Source organism: Silurus meridionalis, chromosome 16 (assembly GCF_014805685.1).
Source record: "Silurus meridionalis isolate SWU-2019-XX chromosome 16, ASM1480568v1, whole genome shotgun sequence".
Taxonomy (NCBI): Eukaryota; Metazoa; Chordata; class Actinopteri; order Siluriformes; family Siluridae; genus Silurus; species Silurus meridionalis.
This window is the reverse complement of record NC_060899.1, coordinates 12,060,303-12,082,743: the sequence shown is the minus strand read 5'-3', so window position 1 is coordinate 12,082,743 and position 22,441 is coordinate 12,060,303. Positions and strand designations below refer to the sequence as shown.

The 22,441-nt window shown below is 38.4% G+C and overlaps 2 protein-coding genes across 7 annotated transcripts in view; one reads left to right on the top strand and one right to left on the bottom strand.

Annotated features, from left to right (window-relative positions):
• Positions 1-747, top strand: part of lrp1ab (low density lipoprotein receptor-related protein 1Ab) — a 120,604-nt gene extending 119,857 nt beyond the window's left edge. For all 3 annotated transcript variants that reach the window (XM_046869194.1, XM_046869193.1, XM_046869195.1), the window contains one exon: positions 365-747. In XM_046869194.1, coding sequence (XP_046725150.1) covers positions 365-502 — 138 coding nt within the window. In that variant the 3' untranslated portion in view covers positions 503-747. The remainder of the gene's footprint in view (positions 1-364) is intronic.
• Positions 748-3,188: 2,441 nt separating this feature from the next.
• fmnl3 (formin-like 3) overlaps positions 3,189-22,441 on the bottom strand; it is a 54,813-nt gene continuing 35,560 nt past the window's right edge. For 2 of the 4 annotated variants that reach the window (XM_046869525.1, XM_046869528.1), the window contains 18 exons: positions 22,098-22,172; positions 21,887-21,997; positions 21,154-21,303; positions 20,320-20,421; positions 19,070-19,463; positions 17,119-17,202; positions 16,260-16,384; positions 15,425-15,627; positions 14,416-14,650; positions 12,703-12,771; positions 12,527-12,607; positions 12,298-12,427; positions 11,266-11,426; positions 10,811-10,912; positions 10,104-10,196; positions 9,616-9,739; positions 7,586-7,721; positions 3,189-4,690 (listed from right to left, as the gene is read on the bottom strand). In XM_046869525.1, the coding sequence (XP_046725481.1) occupies positions 7,630-7,721; positions 9,616-9,739; positions 10,104-10,196; positions 10,811-10,912; positions 11,266-11,426; positions 12,298-12,427; positions 12,527-12,607; positions 12,703-12,771; positions 14,416-14,650; positions 15,425-15,627; positions 16,260-16,384; positions 17,119-17,202; positions 19,070-19,463; positions 20,320-20,421; positions 21,154-21,303; positions 21,887-21,997; positions 22,098-22,172 (2,331 nt within the window). In that variant the 3' untranslated portion in view covers positions 3,189-4,690; positions 7,586-7,629. Of the gene's footprint in view, positions 4,691-6,534; positions 6,581-7,585; positions 7,722-9,615; positions 9,740-10,103; positions 10,197-10,810; positions 10,913-11,265; positions 11,427-12,297; positions 12,428-12,526; positions 12,608-12,702; positions 12,772-14,415; positions 14,651-15,424; positions 15,628-16,259; positions 16,385-17,118; positions 17,203-19,069; positions 19,464-20,319; positions 20,422-21,153; positions 21,304-21,886; positions 21,998-22,097; positions 22,173-22,441 lie in introns of all 4 variants that reach the window. The other 2 variants (XM_046869526.1, XM_046869527.1) reach the window with 2 other exon arrangements.

The window sequence follows — 22,441 nt, the reverse complement described above, 5'->3', positions numbered from 1 at the left end:
AGTCCTGAAGGGAGTTGAGCAAGTATTCTGTCCAGTTATGACCTCTAATCCAGGTGTTTTATCCAGAAATAGCCTGTGTGTGTGTGTGTGTGTGTGTGTGTGTGTGTGTGTGTGTGTGTGCAGGTTTTCATTTCAACCAAGCAGAAGCTCCACCTTATAGTCTTTTAAAAGTCTACACAGCTGGACTGAGGTGTGCCTCTGGCTTGATTTGGAATGAAAACCAGCACCCATTTGGACCTTTTTCTGCATAAGTTTGGAGATTAGTCGAATACAGCGTTGGTCTAATGAGGATCTAGATAAGGATCTAGATATGACTCTGTATCACTGTGTGCTCACTGACCTTTCTGCACTTTTTCTCCCTTAGCCTACAAACTTCACCAACCCGGTGTACGCTACGCTCTACATGGGCGCCCACAACAGCCGCAACTCTCTGGCCAGCACGGACGAGAAGAAGGAGCTGCTGTCCGCAGGCGACGAGTACATGGGTGACCCGCTGGCATAGAGCTGCTTGCACCGAGCTGTGCCCACCTGTCTGCCCACCCACTCGCCCACCACCCACAGACCCCCCATGCCTTTTACGACATCCGGAAGAAAAGCAACAAGAGAGCGAAAACACTGTACAAAATGTAAAGGAAAAAAAGAGGGAGGGAAAACCAGAAAAAAAAAATATGAAGGACTACTTTTGTATGTGATTGCAGTATTATATTTTATTCTTTCGGTCAGAAAACAAAAAAAAGGAAAAACATTTTTCTACGCCTTTTTTTTAAAAATCATTACTCACTTAGCGACCTTTTTCCCCCTCTTCTCTTTTTCTCTCTATCTCTTTTCTCCCCCTTTTCCCCTCCATGTAGCCTCTACCTCTGTGCTATATGAGAACAACGCAAGCAGCCGTAACAGTTATGGAATTGTTTTTCTGTTTTGTTTTGTATGAATTGTATAGAAGTCGAGGAAATAGCCAAGATTTATTTTTTTGTTGTAAGGGAGAGAAGTGGGCGGGGCTCGATCCCGAACCCCAATGATGGTACCAGATCTGATCTGTTTGTATGTGTATTGGTACTGCTGGAGAAGCGAGAGAGAGGTGTGTATGTATGTGCGCGCGCACGTGTGTGTGTGTGTGTGTGTGTGTGTGTGTGTGTGTGTGTGTGTGTGTATGCGTGTTTAATGAGGCTTACGATTGTCGTACTTGTTGCACAGATTTGCTTTTATATCTATTTACATAAATCTACATTTTAACACGAGCGTGTAACCAGTACACAGCAGGTAAAGGGACGGCAGGACGGAACGCTCCGAGCGCTTTTAGAGATCGAAGACGAACGAAACCTTTTTTTTTTTCTTTACTTTTTTTTTTTTTTTTTTTCCTCCAACGAGAACATTCCTGGGTGTGTGTGTATGCGGGACCTGTGCGTACGCCAGCGTGTTGTCAGGATAAAGGAAGCTAAAGAGACTAATGATGAGTGGACAGTAGAGACTAGTTGTACGTGTCTCCCCTGATGCTGCGTCTTCCAGGAGGTCCGGGAGCACGAGGACAAAAAAAAAAGGGGAACGGATCGTTAAAGGAATTTTAAAGGAGAGGAGTGCAGACCACTTCACTCTGATGGGACCTCGTTCTGTTTTATTTTGCTTTTAATAGTGCGGTGTTCTGTTTTAAAATCTCTGTAAGTGCATTCTGCTGTGTGTGTGTGTGTGTGTGTGTGTGTGTGTGTGTGTGTGTGTGTGTGTGTATGTATGTATGTATGTATGTATGTGTGGAGTCTACAGACTCTGATGCCCTCCTGCCCAGACTCACTGCCTCGCTGCTAGCTGTTGGAAAGTGAACTTCCCCACAGACTAATGCATGTAACACAAAGGTAACACGTTTAACAGTGTTCACTCAGCGTCCACCTTTTTGCTTCGTATTTTTTTTGTTTGTTTATTTTCTTTTTTTTTTTTTTTTTTGTAAACCATCCAATGTAATTTAGTGAAGTCTGGAGTCCTTTTTTTTTTTTTTTTAAACCAATCATAAACCGCTTACACAAAGCTACAGCCGTTTCGGTACTCCTGTTTAATTGATTTTTCTTTTTTTTTTTATATCTGCAGAATAATTAAACTGCTTTTTATAGTAGAAATGCATGGTGGCTCAGCCCTTCTTTTGGACAGACCAGAGTTAAACGTTTCACTATTTTTTTTTGCTGGAGAACTTCATAAAAGTACCGGGGGAAAAAAATAAATAAAAAATTAACAGATATTGTTATAATTCTGAAATAAAATCGTGTGTACAGAAAGAGATGTGGCTTCTGGCTCTGCCTCTGAGAAGGAGAAACGACATCGAGTGTGAAATGTTCTTTCGAGACCCTTTAGTATGCAGAGATGATTCTAACGATGCCTTTGATCACGATTGGAATGTCCAAACTCGGAATTATTTTCCAGCTCTGCATGTTGAAGATACAAATTATAAACAAAGAGTTTTTGGGGACACCAGACTTTTCCAGCCGTGTAGAGAATACAATACAATATGATACAGCGCCCCCTAGAGCAGAGAGGCTTAAGGGCTTTGCTCAAAGGCCCAAGACTTAGCTACCACTTTCCCCATTGTGGTTCTTCCCTAAATTGTACAGGATGTCTTTGAATGCGACAGCATTAAATATTCCCATCACTTGAGCTGAGACTCAAACCTGTTCCAGCGTGACTATGCACAACGACTGCTCCATGAATGAGCTTTTACATGGGTTGGAGTGAAAGATCTTAAGATTTAACCTCAACCCTATTGAATACCTTTGAGATGAATGTGAATCCAAAATCTAGTGGAGCATCTTCCCAGAAGAGTGGAGGTTATTATAACAACAAATTAAACTAAATGTTGTTCAAAAAGAACATGCAAATGTAATGGTCACGTGTCCACAAACATTCCTCAGGTGCATTTGTTTTCTCAATGCTAATACTATATGTCTAAATTATATGATCTAAATGCTTCTGAATTCATTTAGAAACTCAAAAGTAGTACAATTATTTGACCGTTTCTCACACCAGCGCATACCATACTTTGACACAATGTCGTTTTTTGTTCTTTCTTTTTAAAGTCTTTTTTCCCCCCATGTATTCTGTAATTTGAACGCAAACACGAGATATTTTTTACAACCAGCAGAGGGCTCCAAACCTTACAAAACTGCTTCTTTAATCATTTCCCATAGGCAAAAAGGAATTGCATGAAATAATCAGGAACAACTTTTATTTGTGCTTCCGATGACAAATGGAAGGGTTAAAACTGATACAGTGATGCTGTATTCCTTAATAGAGAGAGAGAGGGAGAGAGAGAGAGAGGACATGGCTATACATTCAGCACTTCTTACATAAAATGTTTTCTGAGTAAAAAATAAAATAAAATATTTATAGAGACCCAAAGCACAAGGCCTAGTGTTGCTCATGTTTCAGTCACACCTCTAAATGGCAGTAATGTAGTGTATTAATATTACCGGTTTTATCCCCCCATATCATGGGGACTGGCTAGTGCAAAAAAAAAGAAGCCATTCTCCTCACAAATCCCAAATACAGAATATTACAAAATCGTCCTACAAATCAGATTAAACGCAGTATATCCTTCATGGCGTTGGGGTTTATCCACGAAGCACATCCAGATTCCAAAAAATTCCGACTGTTATGGTTGAACCATTAATATTGGCACCACCGGCATACTTTTACATATTAATTCTTTTTTTTTTTTTGTACAAAAATAACCACATGCAACCCGCAGTTTCAATCCAGGTGCCTTCCAGAGCACATTAGTGCTTTCATGAGCAAAAAAAATTATATATATATATATATATATATATATATATATATATATATATATATATATATATATGTATCATTATCATTAAAACCATTATATACAGTCAGATAGAACAATTGTTAGCTTAGTATTAACTATGCAAGGCACATCCCGAATAGCAAAGCTCTCTCCTTGAAAATCCGCAATGTGAAGCACTGCGATTTCTGGTCTATTTACAGTATTTCAATAAATGTTATACAATAACAAAAAAAGGATCAGTACAAAAGAGTCTGGCATTTGTATTGGCTAAATATAAGAGCAAATAATAGGGGTTTTTTTTGTTTTTTTTTAAGGCACTTTAAAGAAAATAGGGATGTGTTTAATATGTTTGGTCTCTCATGCTGTTGTAAATATCTGGGGGGGAATAAAGTAAGAAATGAAGGTTTTTGTGGGTGTAGGTGATGTGGGTCATATCTCTTCATAAGCAAGAGTTTTGTTTATAGATTGCACAAGTGACTTGTTGTGCTGGCAGTGTGGACGTAAGTGTCTGCTCTCACCCACACACACACACACTGTTCTCCAGGAAACGTCTTTTCCTCTCCCTTCCCCCCTCAGGAAGGCCACACATACACACCGATGCTTTCGCATGGGTTTTGATACATGTGAGAGTGAAGGAAAAGGGTGGGAACTTTGAACATCTGTGCTTTTGTTGAGAGACAGGGAGAATAACGGAGACTCTTCCGTAAATAAATAAAGGACTCGACCACCCACTTATAAACATGAATGGCGCTTGATTTGGTTTTGGCCTACGCTCCGTCACTGTGAGGTGCAGGGAGATAAGCGCAGGGGGGTGGAGAGAGACAGGGGTCAGGGAGGGTCTTTAGGGTCGCTTCCACCCGTTTCGGATCACCGCGTCAGCTCGCAGGAACGGCTGGCTTCGGAGATCTGCGGGTGGGGAAGGAACACAGTTAGAGCAGGGAAACACTCCGGTTAAGAGGAAAACAAAACCTAGCATCGAACTGGCTTTAGAATTACACTAATGGTATATGGACAAATGTTTGTGGACACCAGACCATAAGATTCGTTTGTGCGTTCTAAACATTCCATTCCACATGCCCCATTTGTGCTTATAGTAAACCTCCACTCTTCTGGGAAGATGTTCCACTAGAGTTTGGAGTATGATTGTGGAGATTAGTATTCAGGTACTCAGTAGGGTTGAGGTTAAAGCTCTATAGCAGCTAACACAAGATCTTCCACCCCAACCCAAATAAGCTTCATGGAGCTGGCTTTGTGCACATGGGGCATTGTCATGTTGGAACAGGTTTGGGTCTCCTAGTTCGAATGAAGGGAAAATGGGGGCGCAGTCTGGTGTCCCAATACTTTTGCCCATATAATGTATCAACATGTAACACTATAATAATTATTTACTGTAATTATAATTGTATTGTTCTTTTTTTTTGGGTGACAATCATAAAGCTCAAAATTATTATTTAACAACGTAATGGTAGAAAGTCCTATTACTTTACTGATGACAAACATTAATACATACAGTACAAATTATAAAAAAAAAATAAAAAATCACCCTTATAATGTTAGTCAGCAATAAAGAAATTTTAGGACTTGGCGTTGTTGAATTCCGAAATCTCATAGAAAGGTGTGGATGATGATTATTTTTCTTACAGCAGCTCTGACAATCTAAAATTCTAAATTCTAAAATCTTAATATAACATTAAATTTAGAATATTTTTGAATAATGTTATATTAAGATTATATTTAGAATATATTGGAATAATTTAGTATTAAGTACAGTAATGCCCATTGTATCCGTTATTGCTATAGTAACAGTTCCACAGGGTCACATGGAGATATTTAATTAATAATAAAGATTCCAGGTTTCTCGACTACATTACAAGCTGCATTTTTTTTGTTTGTTTTTACGTCATATTTACTTCATGTGCATGGAAAAAAGGAGCGAATATTCAAAGAACGAATGTACAGTACAGCTGTGATCACGAAAAAACAGGACATAATTGTCAAATTGTATCTTTTTAAACTACAAATTAATTAGATTTATATATTTATATATATATATATATATATATATATATATATATATATATATATATATATATATATATATAATTATGATATGGTTTTATGGGAACTAGTTTTATATTTAAAGCATTTCTGATATTCTGAAACAATAAGACACTGCATTAAAATTACAATTTTATCAAATGAACTGTAACAGGACAAAAATACACAGTTAAACAATACTGCAGTGGACCATGTCCAAGTGATCAGCAAACTCTTTGAGACTTTTCAAACATCTCAATGATACGAATCAGCATTTTTTTTTTTAACATATAATTGAAGGCATGTGCAGAACTTGCTGAACACCAGAACGTTGCATGCAAGCCATAATCATAAGCAGTGACACACAGCAGACGCGTTAGTGTTCCATGCAACAGGGACAGAACATGACCAGGCTTAGCTTTCTATACTGAGGTCCTTTTTTTCTCGTTCCAATTTCACCAACGTTTGAAATGGCTTCTAGCTCCTTGGATCCGCAGAAGGGTTCCTGGCAAAAAATCTGATTCTGACTTTCAGTGGGACTTCCAGCTTGTGTGCTCAACGATTCCAGAGCAATACAAGAAGGTAATCTTTAGCGACATACAAAGCAACCTCACAAAATATTCAAGCATTAAAAAAAAGGCCTTTGCAAATATCAAGCACATTTAACCAGCTGCAAAGCCTAATGAAGCTGGATGTTGTGCTGCCCTTCTTACCCTCCGTCTAGTAAAGGCCCGTATTTACTCAGCTCGGTCCTCTGCTCTGTTGGAAACGTAGGAGGAAATCATTAGTGAGATGGGAAAGAAGAGAGAAAATGTTATTAGCATGCTGGGAGAAGGGACACTGTACGGACAGCTGCCCAAGCCGCACAACTGACCACCGACTGTAGCACTAGATTCCATGATTTGGTATTTTATTATCTACATGTGAAATTTCTGAATGAGTAAATTCATTTATCGTTTCTAAAACAAATCCAGCGCTTCAGTCTGTTTGCCAGAGTCCTTTTGGAAAGGCTTTGCTGGTCTGATAAATCCCAGTTTCCCTTCTCATGTACAGTATACGTCATAGCTTTCCATCCAAATGTTTCACAGATACAAAACATTTATAGCGGTTTCTGTTGTCTCAGAGGTGACTCACACCAGTTTTGGAACAACATTGGCAAATTTGCACTGGTACATAATGGCAGCTGCAACATATTCTACATTTATTCAGCTCACCAAACGTCTGGAAAGTTTTAAATATTAATGTATAATGTGTAACGATCTACCAATGTCAACCGCAATAGCCATATAACAAATTTGCATACAATTTTTTTTTTTCTGATTTTTCCAGATGTTCCAGACTAGTGGCTACTTTTCAATGTAAGTTTGTGCAACAGCGCAACGTTTTATAGGGGAAAAATGAGAGCGTCTGCATGGTCTTGAGATTAATCTCTGACCCAGATTTCTCTGTTTATTATTTGATATATTTAATAGAACAATGCTGCTCATGTTGCATAGTAAACACACCAGGTGCAAAAGCAGCACCAGTTGAAAACAAAGGATGGAAAGCTTGGTTCGGAGGGATGGCCTGGGATCAGTTTCTTCATCATCCATACAAATGATCCCAGCCCATCACCTTTTCATCCCTAAAGACCAAGGATTAGTAAAGAAGTGGTTGCTGGTGCTCTGTGGAGATACAGGAGGCTCATGCATGTGTCCCTTGGCATGCATTTCTTTTTTTTTTTTTAGGGAAGAGAGTAAAAAAAAAAAAAAAGAATTAAACAACCTGCTGAATTAGGGACAGATTTTGGGAGAGAGTTTAGGTAGGGGCTAGCAGTTGGACTCATCGTACAGGTTGGTGTCACAGAAGAAGCGCGAGCCCCGCTTGGCTGTACGCGCTGTAAACGGCACACTCTTTAGCACTGATGGGAGAGAAGGGGGGTTATAAGAACAATGTTCTAGCTGATTCATGACCATGTGTTTCGAAAGGGAGCGATACCTTCTCCTTGTATACAAACTTTTCTCGTTCAATAATAGACATGCTCAATAATATGTCTACTAGGAGTTAATGTTCATCCAGTGAAGCATCGATTGACACTATACAACAGCACTGTTGATTTCCCAGTTAAATGGACAGAAAGTGTTGGTGGTTTTTAATTTTCTGAATTTAAATTGCATGTGTTCATTATGTGGTAATGGTTTCTATAGTAACAATTTACCCTGGATTGGAATGCCACCGATTGCCACAATCGCAATGTTACATTCTTAAACTACTGAAAAACTGTAATGATTGGCATATTGTTGAGGTATAAAATATTATGGGATGCGTCGTTATTGGATAATAATTTTCAGAGTGGTGGAAAATCTACTTCACACTGGACCGTATCATACCACCACCGTATTTTATCTTCCTATAACAACTTGTGTAGTTGAGGTTTCATTGGCTGCTACACATTTATAATGTAAGATAAAAAAGGCTTTTAAACACATCTGCTTTTTTATTTTTTATAGGTGTTTAGCCTTTATCTAATTTTTTCAATGGATTTCGGGAATGACAGTGACGTGCAAGGTTGGCCAAAGATACATCAAAATGTATTTTGAATAAAAAATACGAAATACTTAAATTTTAAGTGTATCAAAATAAACTGTTTGCAAATGAACTACTTTACATCAGCAACTCAATGATAAACAAGTCATTCGTAAGAAAACAACTGATGGCACTTGTTTTAATAGCAACTAGTTTCTAAATAATTAATCATTTGACTGTTAAACATAAATATAATATGTATAATATATGAAATCATACGTATTTAAAATACATGTACCATAAATACTGCCCATCCCTGGTCATGTGCATGGTGATTCTACCCCGAATTTCCGGTTTCAAAATAGGAAGGCAACTGAAAAATGTGGGCACTGAGCATGCCAGCCACTTAATGGATTAGCTATTTAGCAACACTAAATGGACAAAAGTTTGTGGACACCTTATTATTAGATTCGTTTGTGCTTTTTGAACATCATATTCCAAATTTAGTCGACCTTTTGTAGAATCCTCGAGTTCAGTCTGCATTTCAATTCGTCAAAATGTTCACTCAAGAATACAATTAATACCCATGTCTAACATATTCCCATGTCATGCTGGAACAGGTTTGGGTGATCGCTACCTCATCTGAAGACATCCTATACAATTGTGTGCCTCCAGCTTTGTGGGAGAATTGCAAAAATCTGGTATCCCAATACTTTTGTCAATATAGTGTACTTAAAACTCAAAAAAAAAAAAATCTACGTTTTTTTCTTAGCTTTGTTGGGTACTAAATAAAAAAAGGTACATTTTAGTAGGGAATTGCACCTAGCATTGACCATCATAGTTAGAAAAGCCATCTTAGTGGTAATGAATGGCACTGAGATTTAAATTAGCTTGTGTGTCTGTAGCATTAATTAAATTTGTGTCTGGGAATGCTCTCTGTTTTACCACCGCCTTTTAGTAAATGTTTAAATCCCAGTAGGTAGTAACAAGAGACACAGACAAAACACTTGTTAGCCTGGTTAAAACTAAACAAAAACATTAGCTGGGATAAATTCTTCCCTTTTGATCGCAGTGACAGGAGAATGTTCTGTCTTAAATTGCATCTCTATTTGTTCCCTGAGAACAGATATGATCCCAAATCATAGTGTATCAGTGTCACTACTGTTCGCTTGGCCGTAGGGGACACTGTGTAGCATAACAGACGGTGCACTGCCGCTCTGAGGAGCCCAGCACCACCACGGTGATCCTAGAGCTCGGAATGATGGGGTTTCTAGTCCTATGTTTCCCACCTGTGATGATGTCCTCAATGGTGCCGTCTTTGCCCTCGTAGACGGGGCGGTGGTCTTTGGCCTGGCGCCGTCTCAGCTCGGCGATTAGCTCGTGCTGCTGCTGCCTCTTCTTCTGAGATTGCACCTGTAGCGAACAGACCGTACTCGTTTTCTACAAAGTCAATGATACAGCAGCCCAAACTTTTAGGAACATCATGTTCACCATGTGGCAGCAATGCAATCAAGTAAAAACAGAACAAGAGCTTCAGGGAATGTCATCACAATGACTCTGGAAAAAATGATGGAAATCATAACTCAGTTACGAGATAAATGTTGCAACGCCTTGTTCCGCAGGCCACAATATGGGGCCACTGTAAAAGCCTGAAGGCATGGTAAGAAGAAAATAAGCAGAAACAGAGGCAAAGGCTAAAGTGTGGTTCAATTTCCTATATATATTTATGTGTGTGTGTCTGTGTGTGTTCCACTTGATGAAAGTTAGCATGTCATACCTTGGGGTCATGCTGTTTGGCCTCCTGAGCAAGCAGTTTCTCCCTCATAGCTTCCTCCTGTTTCTTCCTCTGTTCGTTTTCGTCAACAGCATCCTGAAAACACGCACACACACACACACACACATAAACATTGTTACAGAAGTCCGGTTTAAACAGTTTACTTTACGTTACAGTCTCCACGGATATTCCAAAAAAGAAAAACCTGAATTTTGTAAATGTGCTTCTAATTACACACACTCACACACACTCACACACACACACACAGCCCCTGAGGCTGCCTGTCCGTTTCCTCACGCAGGTCGATAAATCCATGTGAAGGACAATGTGAGGAACAGGCGTGTGTATGAGTGTGTGTCCGGGTCAGAGCAGAGAGTGCTCGAGTCCAGCCTAAACACAGCCAGTGCTTTTTAAACTAAACCCAGCTGCATCTTCCTGTTATTCATCTGTCGTTCCCCCTCTCCTTCTCGCACCCTCACAACTATCTCTCTACGCTACACGATGAATGGACACTCACGACTAGAACATGATTAGGGGTTAAAACTTCCAGGAGTTTCTATCACTCATCTGATGCTTTTAGATAAAGAACAGCAGGTGTTTCCTTGTTCTTAATCCGCTGCATAACTAATAATAATTCCTGTATAAAAGTATATGCTGTGTTTGCGTGTCTTTGTGCATGTGTGTGTAAAAAAAAAAAATGCTGAGCGTACTTTGTAAGCTTTGATGAAACGCACAAACACGGGAAAGAACACCGACGGAGGAGTTGTCTTGGGGCTCTCGCCAAAGTACATCACCACAGTGTTAAAAGCCTCCTGTATAAAGGTTGAAGGAAAAGAGTACAACATAAAAAAATATGATATTTGTTCTGTAGCACAGCAGTAGAGTTGTTTGGAGCAAGATTCAGAAATCGTTCAGAAAGCCGAATTCTTAAGTAATTGCATGTTTTTATATCTTGGTGGGTCGACATGGACATCATGACAGGAATATTTCATATTTTTTTTAATTCTGGGCATTTTTGGTTAATTCTTTTTTGGCTAGTCCTCCCTTTCGGAAAAATACTTTGATCCTTAACATTTTTTGAGTTACTGAGGTTAAGGTTTGGTTTAGCGTAGCACTGAACTAACAATTATGTCCTCACAAGGATCGTAACAGAAACATATATTACCTCAGCAGTCTTAGAGTCTTTCTGCAGCTTATCCAGTTGCATGTCACTGGCTTGCAGGAAGCCCTTGAGGACGGCATGATCATGCAGACTGCACTCTCTTCTGATCAGTTCCATTCCTTTTCCCAGCTCCTTTACATCCAGCAGCACATTCTCCAGAGACACTGCACACACAACAAATAGCATTACAGGGCCAAGCACTGAAGGTGCCTATTCTATTCTACCTTTTTGTATTTTTCTTCGCCACCTGGATAGTTTGTCTATGGCAGCCCATAGAACCGTCTTGTAAAAAGTTGTCAAATTTTGCACACTGGCTGGAAAGGTTCCAAGGAACATCTTTCCAAAATTTGGGGCAAGTGCTGCCAACAATCCCGTGCCATTAGTAGGTCAAATTTGGCCTAAGCAGAAGTATGTTTGTGGCCATAACATTTGAAATGTGCCAGTCATTGCTGGAGTCCCTCTATCTTTTTTGCCTCACATCATCTAAACCTCACAGAAATTGTAAAAGCAACTTGTGAATTAATCAAATGGTTTGCCAGTAATGGGCCGACAAATCTAGTCACCAAACAGGAAGTGAGGCTGTATCACAGCCAGAGACTTTGTGCACTGACAAAAAAAACTAAATGGCAGCTTCAAGATCATGACCTGAGGCTATAAAAAAAAACCTCACGCTCACATCACCATTAATAGTTACAATGACATGTTAAAAATCCTTAACTGCCCTTAACTGCCCTGTTCCACCCCTTTTCCAAATTTGGACCAATATTCACCAAATTAGATTTAAAACATTTTGACACCAATTTTTCTAACGTAATGGCTCTGATTTCTTATGACTGCTTAGGTAACAGTGCATCTATAAATGTGGGGCTCATCAAGCCTAAGGGCTTGAATCACAATTGTTGTTTTTTTTTTACCCAAGAAACATATCATTAAGGGGATTCTAACTCATATCAGCAACCAAAAAGTGCCAAATGCTAATAGTTAAAAGTTATAATTTCATCACGAGTGTAATAAAAACAGTGTGCGTTTACTTGCCTGCTGCGGCTTTGTCCACAAAGTGCAATTCATTGTAGAAGTTCGCAAGCTCCGGGTATTTCTCCTTCACTATCAGAGCGATGTAGTGAAGTAAGGTCATCTTGCGATCAGTAGACTTTGTGTCTAGCAGCTAAGACAACACAAACACAGAGCAGTTAAAAAATATAGAAAGACTAAACATGTACACTAGATTCACACAGCAAAACAATCCCAGTGTCATTCATCATACCAGATCTAAACTTTGGAGTTTGAAGCCATAGACCGAGCCTCTTTTACTACTGTTCATGTAGTTACCCAAGGCCAAAATAATCTGTGTAAAAATATAGGAGAAAATGTGTCAGATTTATAACAGATTTAAGATAGATTTGCTCAATGGAGTATTATGCATGACAGAAAATCCCCCACCTCAAGCATTCTTTTTAGCTTTGGAGAAGACTTCACTGAGGCTGAAGCAGCAATGATGGCATTGAGTTGCTGTAGAAAAGAAAGATTATGATATCCACTGATAGACTGTCATTCTATATATTTTCTTTCTACTATCATCTTACTAGTAAAATTATCACCTAATAAAAGCAATGTATTAGTAGGAGCAGAAATACCAGTTTTTACATTACAACAGTAGCAAAAGTATCACAGTTGTGAAATGAGGAAAAGTAATAATAATGGTGGCTATGGTATTACTATGCTAGTAGGAAAAGGAGTAGAGACAGTAGTATGAATGTTAGCGGTATTAGCATTAGTAGTATGAATGTTAATAGTATTGATAGTATATTAGTGTTAGTAGTATGAATGTAAATAGTATTGATAGTAGTGTTAGTAGTATTATTAGGAGTAGGAATGTTAATAGTATTGATAGTAGTATTAGTGTTAGTATTACTATTATTATTAGAAGTTTGGATGCTAATAGTATTGATAGTAGTGTACATGCTAGCAGTAGTATGAATGTATGCAGTATAAATGTTAATGGTATTGATAGTAGTATTAGTTGTATTAGTAGAAGTAGCAGAAGTAGCAGTAATATGGATGTTAATAGTATTAATAGTATTGCTAGTAGTAGTAGCAGTAGTATGGATGTTACTAATATTGATAGTATTCTTAGTAGTAGTAACAGTAGTATAGTAGATATAATATGAAATACCAAAGTATTAGTGTTAATAGTAACAGCAAAGGTAGAAAAAAAGAGGAGTAGAAATTGTAGTAAAAGTAGTTGTATGAATGTTAGAATGTTGCTATTAGTAGAGTAAGTTTTAGTAATAGTTGTATTAGTAGTGGTATTATTATTAGTATTAGCAGCATGAGTAATATTAGTAATAGTAGAAAGTAGTAGCATTAGTGTATTAGTTTTAATAGAATTAGTAAACATTTTAATCCCCATTAAAAGTAGTACTTAGTTAATAATAGCAGCATCAGCCAAGTAAGCAATAGTAGTACTACTGCATCAGCAGAATAAGTAGTAGCAGTGTATTAGCTTCATAAGTAGAATAAGTAGGTGTATTAGTAGTAGTGTCAGTATTAGCATCATCAGTAGTAACATCAGTAGTAGTAGTAGTAGTAGTAGTAGTAGTGTCGGTATTAGCAGCATCAGTAGTAGTAGTAGTAGTGTCGGTATTAGCAGCATCAGTAGTAATAGTAGTAGTAGAGTCAGTAACAGTGTAGCAATAGTAGTAGTAGTGTTAGTAGAAGTAGTAGTAGTAGTGTTTGTATTAGCATCATCAGTAGTAGCATCAGTAGTAGCATAGTAGTAGTAGTAGTGGTATTAGCAGTATCAAGAGTAGTAAAGCCAGTAGAAGTAGTAGTAGTGTCAGTATTAGCATCATTAATAGTAGCATCAGTAGCAGAGTAGTGGTGGTAGTGGTAGTAGTAGTGTTGGTATGAGCTGCATCAGTAGTAATAGTAGTAGAAGTGTTGTAGTAGTACTAGTAGTAATAGTGTTTGAATTAGCAGCATCAGTAGTAGTAGTAATAGTAGTGTCAGTAGAAGTGTAGTAGTAGTGGTGTTATCAGTATTAGCAACATCAGTAGCATTAGTAATTGTAGAAAGTAGTATTATAAGTTTTAGAAAAATGTAAAAAAAATTAGAATATAAACGATTTCGCCCTTCATTACTAAGCTAACTCACCGGGGTCAACATGCTGATGTTGTCATTAAAGTTCCCCACGAAAGTGACGATGCTCATCCTCTGAGTAAGGCGCTCGATCTTGCTGAAGAGAAGCATGAAGCGGTCTTCCTCAGCCAGCTGCTCAAGAGGCCTGCGTTCCCTCTCATACTGACGCATCAGCTTAGTCTCAGCCTCCGTGGGCAGGAAACGCATCAGACACTCCACAAAGTCCACTGGCAGAGCCTTAAGATCAAACCTGTGATCATCCATACATGAATATCAGTGACTTAAGCGTGTAATCCTGGAAGAAGATGAAAACTGGCCTCGTTTCAAAGGACACTAAATCAAGAGGCCTATTAAGAAGAAATGTTATGTCACCAGTTATGGAAAACAAATAGAATTTTCTCGTCAGATGATACTGCAGCCTGGTCATAAGCATGAGTAATACGTCACATGAATGGCCCATTAGATCATCATTATTTAACACAATATTAGGATCCTGACTTTATCTTATTATTTTATCAGAGATAAAGAAAATAGACTGAAATTGAATTATAGCCCACTTGTTCTTTCCTTACTGAATGTTACAACCAGTTTTATATGCAGTTTAAATTCCTTCTAACGACTTTTGCTGAATTTGCATGCTGGATTTGTGTTTATGTGACAAAAGGTAAACCTGTCATAGGTCCAGGTTTATGTTTATTTCAGTTTAAAACCATCTCAGTTTAGCTCCAGTGCTCCTTATAATTTAGTCCAGAATGTTTAGTTTCACTTCTGCTTCTTTTTTTTTTTTTTTTTTTCCTTTTTTTAAACACTGATTACATAAAGGTTGCTTTGTTACAGTTCATTTCTTTTAGTTACATTTATCTTTGTGATAGCTCTGTTCACAGTGATGATTTCACTTTGTCAGAAAACTCTGTCAATTCATGTCCTCTTCATTAAACAAAAAGTTTTAAAACATTTCCAAATAATTGACCAAACGAGCTTTTTTTTACCTTTAAATCATTCGGAAATGGTTACAATTACTCACGTTTGAATAGCTCTGCAGATCTCCTCCGTGCTCTTGTTAGCCTTGCGTAGCGTGATGGCCAGGTTCTTGGAGCGATTAGCGTCCAGCAGCTGAACTTTGTTTACAGCCTTACTGGATGTTTTGCTCTTTGTGCAAGACAGATCAACCACAGGACCTTGTGCTTTTGTCTTAAAGAGCTCCTCGAATTTCTCCAGGTCCAGCTCCTACTCACAACCCAAAAACACACCAGTTCATCAGAGGAATAAATGGTGCATCCACACATACTGTATAGAGGTGGACATATTATAAATACATTAGCGTCAATGTGTTTGCCAGATACCATTACATGCTTACCTGGTGCCAACTCTTGTAATTAAACTCAAAATTATTATTGAGATTGACTCATTAGTAAATTTTTCATTCATCCATCTTCTAGTAAAATGTCTTTATCTTTGTCTAACACCCCCTTTCTGCAGAACATATTATATTACATTATGAATATACTATTCAACAGGTGAAGACGGACCAAAGCTTTATTTCGATTTGCATATTAAATGTGTTCATTTGTGTTGTACAAGTTATGTAGACTAGGGTAAAAAAAAAAAAAAAACAGGGTCGAAATTAAGCTTTGACAAGCCTCCAGCTCCACACAAGTGGACTTCTAAATCTGGCCATCATCCAAATTTTTTTATTTGATGAAGGAAAATGCAAGCTCACTGCATTTTGTGCTAAAGTTACAACATAGTCTCAGTGTGCAATATGTTGCTTAGTTTGATTACTGTCTCTGCATCTTTTTATATTTCAGATTGTTAGCTTGATAGCAAACTCATAGACAGCGTACCACAATGAGACTCACCTCAAGCACTCGTTCGTCATCGATCTCATTGAAGACGGTGCCATTAATCTGGTTGGGCTTCAGAGCCGCCCAGTTAAACACAGGAAGACGGAACTTGGTCTTTATGGGCTTCTTGATGCGGATTGCTGCAGATTCATACAAAGAAGAGAAATGTATCATTATTACTAATAGTATTAGTAGTTACTGTGTAGTAGTACATATACATTTAGGGCATTTGGCAGACACCCTTATCCAGAGAGTAATACAATTATCTCATTCATACAACTGAGCAGTTAAGAATTAAGGGCCTTGCTCAGGGCCCCAGCACTGGCAGCTTGGTGGGGCTGGGATCTAAACTCTCCACCTTCCAATCAGAGGTCCAACTTTTTAATCTAAACAAGAGAAACTAGTAGAAGTAGCCCTATTATTATTATCTGTATTATTTAGGTGTATCACACAGCACTTATTATTTTTGTAATCCATACTTAAATGCATTCGACAACCCACTGATATGCATTCAGTTCTGTACCATGCTTTCTTTTACACTTTCAATTTGATGAGGAAGAAAAAGTGGCAGGATTTTAGGTGGGATTTTATGGGTATGGGACTTTAAATCGGAAGGTTGTGAGTTTGAATCCCAGCACCACTAAGCTGCCACTGTTGGGCCCTTGAGCAAGGCCTTTAACCCTTAAGCACTCTGTTGTATAAATTAGATAACTGTTAGTCACTGTAAAAAAACAAGAAAAAAAAAACAAGAAGAACAGTTGCTGAGACACTTAATTATACCAAGTAAGTAATACAAATTAAATAAAAAAACAGGAGGGATATGTATGTTTTCATGTGTAAAAATTACAAAAAAAAAAAATGTTTATGCGCTCACCTGATAAACCAACGCTGAGGATGACTGAGGGTGATGCTCCAGGAAGTGGAGGAGCCAATGGTGGAGGTGGCGGTGGTAGACACTCTGTTATAAAAAAGACATGACGCTTTAACTCTTTTCGGAAAGCTTCACATCCAACAGGCTATAAAAAAAAACACAACACTGCCAGCCAGCACAGGACATTATCAGCAGTGAGGTTAGAGTTCTGGCTGACACAAATTTATCCTCAGTACAGCTGTTTCCCCCAACAAAAAGGGTGTGTATGTGTGTTTGTGTGTGCATGTAAGCTCCCCTGAGCTGATAGGAAACTCCCTACGTTTCCCTTTCCTGTAGTTTAAACTGGTCACAAAACATGCAATCTTTGAAAGAAACTGGAAAGACCAGATGAACAGAGTTGCTACTGGATCTAAGTCAAGGAAACTATCCAGAGCTGGTGAGTGGTGGCAAACTGTAGGCCAAAAACATTTGTGCTCATTCAGACAAAATGTGTTAGTAATGTCAGACTCTAATGTAGGGGGAGGAGACCTGGAGTGAAGTCAATCTTCCAATTATTCTCAAAGATGTTTAATTAGGTTGATATCAGAGCTCTATACAGTCTTCTTCTTCTTCTTTCGGCTGCTCCCATTAGGGGTTGCCACAGCGGATCATCCGTCTCCATACCCCTCTGTCCTCTACATCTGCCCCTTTCAAACCAACTACCTGCATGTCTTCCCTCACCACATCCATAAACCTCCTCCTTGGTCTTCCTCTTTTCCTCCTTACTGGTGGCTCTATCCTCAGCATTCTCCTCAGATATACCACATGTCCCTCCTCTGCACATGTCCAAACCATCTCAATCGTGCCTCCCTCAGCTTGTCTCCAAAACGTCTTAGAGCTCTATACAGTAGCAGGCCAAGATCTTCCACTCCAACCGATGTAAACCATATCTTCATGGAGCTGGCTTTATGCGCAGGGGCATTGTCATGTTTGAACATCCCAATATTTTTGTACCAACTAATACATTATTTTTTCCATATTCTATCTATTTATATAAAAATCTATGAAAGTCTGAAAGTAGGTAGAGTTTACAAGTGAGTCAGGTATGTTCTGGATGTTATATAAAGTGCTGAGGTAGAATTCGAGCATATTTCAAGCATATTTAGTTGTCAGGAAAGCTAAAATATCTTAACATTTTATTTAACATATATAATTGAACCTCAGTTTGATCCTATACTCAAGTTTCCTCATAAGTTTCATCCCACTTTCCTTCACCTCAAAGATTTTAGGATTAAAAATGATTGGATGAATGGGTGGATAAATTGATATATGGATGAAAGGATGGCTCTATTGCTACATTAACCTTATATTAGATCTGCCTACACTAATGATTCACATACTCAATCTGCCATTAATGTCAAAGTACGTATCCCCCTAAAACATCCTTTAATTGTTGTTAAAAGCACTTGGTTTCGGTGGGTTTTTTCCAGCGTTTTTTTTTCTCATGTTAATCACTCACTTCCCCATTTCCCCAGTGAATATATTCACTGCTCATGATGTCAGCCAAAAGAATGACAATGCTGGGAAAAAATAACTTGAATTTACAAAATGAAGTTTCATGTCGCATCATAAGATCTTATGCAATAAACGAACAGATCTGATTTAAAAATATTGGAGTTTTTTATATTTACATGTGTTCCTGTACAATGCCTTATGTCTTCAAATAATCTTTCTGTACACAATTCTAATCATTCCTGATCATTCCATGCACAAAAACACCTCACACACTAATTAAATTAGGGACCATGGAGCTTACCCTAACTTCTCCTCTCATCTAGCTGCAGTGTACAATAGCAAAGCAAAAAATACCAAATCAACCTCTCACTCTACTTCTTTGGACTTTTGGGATTTCAAAATAGCGTCCAAATTACCTATGCAATTATCCATGTACCATCATACAATACTGTCACCGTACCTGCTGATGGGAGAGGTGGAGGTGGTGGAGGTGGTGGAGGTGGTGGTGGTGGTGAAGGTGGTTCAGGCGTTTCCACAGTAGCAGCGGACAAACTGACACCCAGGATGGTGCTGACTGAGCCCAGCTCCCCGAAAGGAGCTCCAGTCATAATGTCTATAGCCCCTCCTCCTGGTGCTCCTCCTCCTCCACCACCACCACCACCAACACCACCACCACCACCCAGGGCTTCGATTGCAATGTCTCCGTCAGGCTGCTTCCTCAGGCGGATCGTCCCTTGCTGCTCGAGCTCCAGTAACCGCTTTTCGATGTTTGTATGCCTCTGGAAGGCAGCGTCCTTCTCTTGTATTACACGTCGAAGCGTGCGCACCTGAGAGCTCGTCGATTCGTACGTTTCCTGTGTACAGCAGAAGCACAAGGAGAAAATTTAAGGAGGACACAATATATCTGGAAGTTCATTTGAGTTTTAAAAAGGCAGGCAGTTATATTTAGAGCGCTCTATTGCATGCAAATTGAGCAATCGCAATGTAAACAGTTATATTTATTGCATTTCGCAAATGCCCTTATCCAGAGCGAATTGCAATTATCGCATTTATTTGTTCAAAGGCCCAAAAACACAGGCTGGTGGTGCTTTGATTTGAACTAATGACCTTCTGACCAGAAGTCGAAAATCGTAACCGTTAAACTTCCCCAAAAAATATATACGAATTGAGACACGCTTTTTTTTTCCAGGTCTGTTTACATGGCAGTTCTGTTTTTGTACTTTGATTTGTTGTTTGGTGTAATCTGCTGATCTGTTAAAACCAGTTTGTGGAAATGACTCATGCTTGGACTTCCCCATATGATCAAGGTATAATGCAGTGTGCTATCAGGGCGTTACATAATATATATCGCATTCATAGCGCCAAGAACGTCCTTTGTGATGAATAAATATCTTATCAGAGCCCTGACTAAACATTTAGGCATTTAATTCATATTTACTTGCAGGTACATTAATTACACCATTACTTAACCATCAACTTGTATGTCCCCATACAAACGAATATAATAGAAATTTAATAGCATGTCATTCTCTTCTAAACTATACTACTGTATATAACAGAATAAATAGTTATATGAATGGTTATAATCTGTCAATGTGACAACAGTATATTCCTGCAAGTAAATAACTGTAGATTATATAATAAAAACAGATTGTTTATAATGATGTCCATTTCCAAAAATGGTGCACAAAAAAAACTAAAAAGTCATACCCGAATGGATGACAGGTCCTTGTCTTTCTGTAGGAGCTGCTTCTCCAGCTCTGCGACTTTCATCACCGTCTCATTCTCCACTTCCAGAAGCTTCTCGGTCACCTAGTCCAGGGAGAGAGGGAGAAAATCATGGCAGAGAGAAGCCAGAGATGAGGAGGAAACAGGAAGGGAGGTAGAAGAGAGTGAGTTATTGATCCTAGAGTCCGGGCAGCCATCCCATACCCATTTCACTGCTGCTGAGGATAATGATGCCTCGATCTGCCTTCTATCTCCTTCTGTCTCTCTGTTATTCGTTCTCTTTCTACTTTAAGACAATACATATGAAATAAGCTTTCCCTCTATCTTATGCAGCAGAAAAAGTCAATGGGATCACTTTCAGTTTTGAATTAGATATGTGATGACACACAACAGGGAATGTCTGGGAAATTCTTTGGGGTTTTTTTTTTTCTAACACCCCCATGATTTCTAGACCCAGAGAGTCATTGTCTAAGTCTCAGGGCAGCGCATGACATACGGCTTAGATGCAAGCTGTACCAACAATCTGGGGAATTGTTTCCATTCCAAACATACTTTATTTTCTCCAAGTGTGAAACTGAAAACAAATAACACACCAGGCCACTTGATACACTCAAACCCCACTGCATTTGAACACCTAATCAAAAATTTGTGTACAATAACAAACAAAAAGTGCTTTCAATAGATGTATCAGTGGATAATCAAATAAAATGATAAAACATTGCTCATAATCTGTAGACATATTTACAGTCAGGTAACAAACCAAGAAAAAAACAGCACACCAATATAATGTATGCATAGTGTTTAGTAATTTCTCACATGAGACAGGTGGTCCTCCAGTTCCTCCACTTTCTCCAGAGCGACGTTCTTCGTCTCTGCGTCCTCCAGCAGTCCTCCTACATCAAACACGTTGTCTAAGTAGGCCTGGATCTGCACTGCCAGCTTGTCGCTTTCTGTGTGCTTAGATTTCTGCAGGAGAGAGACCCCAGGAATACAAATAACATAGTTGCAAAAAAGAACTAGAATGTAGCCAGAGGTTAATGCCGATTAACCAGTTTATATAAGATTCTACAAGTTCGTAGGATTTTTAGATGTGGGTTTTAATGCTGTGGAATTCTAGCTAGCGCTATAAACTATAAGATCGCAATCAATTTGAGTTCAAACTAAATAAAAAATGTTTTCTTTACTTTTTTTTTGAAAATTTAATTTGGATTTTTTCTTTATTCCCACAAATTTTCATGTATTCATTCAAACGACTCTTCATCTAAATAAATATGCACACAATGGCTTATTTGATCAAATGGAAATTACAGAACAAAAACGACTTTTTGCCCCTTACAAAACAAAAACCTTGTAAAATGTAATATTAGACATCAAACGTACCAAAGTTGAAATCAAAATGAACTGAAAAAAACCCTGACAATGATATACCAGAAAAGTGAAAAGCAGCATACAGAACTATACAATTTATATTTAGATCTTTTTTAATATTTGGCACATAGATTTGGTGCACAAATGTTGAAAAGTTCTTCATATAAAAGCAACCCCTTACCTCTAAGAAATCATCAAGACCCAGTTTAGTGAATTCGTACTGCAGATGCACACGGAAGTTCATGTCCTCCACAGAATGAACCACGATGTTGATGAACTGCATGCAGGCCACCTAGTATACGAGCAAAAACAAAAACAAAGCACCATGAAGATTAAAGATCACATCACAAAGGTAATGTTCAAAATATGGTTTGGCAAAGGAGTTCTCCTACCATGAAATCAATGTTTCCTTCTTCACAGCGGAAATACTCCATCAGCTTTTCGAAGCGGTGCTTTTCTTTGCACACCTTCAGTTTAAAGGCAGAAAAGACAAAGAATATCATGTGGACAAATTTAAAGATTTTTTTTTTTGCAACAAAACTAACTGAATCTATAAAATATCAGTCACAGTTTAACACTGAGAACATTTAATGTAGGGTACATCTGAAAGCCCAGTCTAGTATTCTGTGCTTTTACTATTGAATGGATTTAATCAAAACCCCTAACTTGGTCTATCACTGAAAAGCTGAGGAATAAAAAAAATTCTGTGGCTCCAGTAAGTAGCCAAGGTATTTGC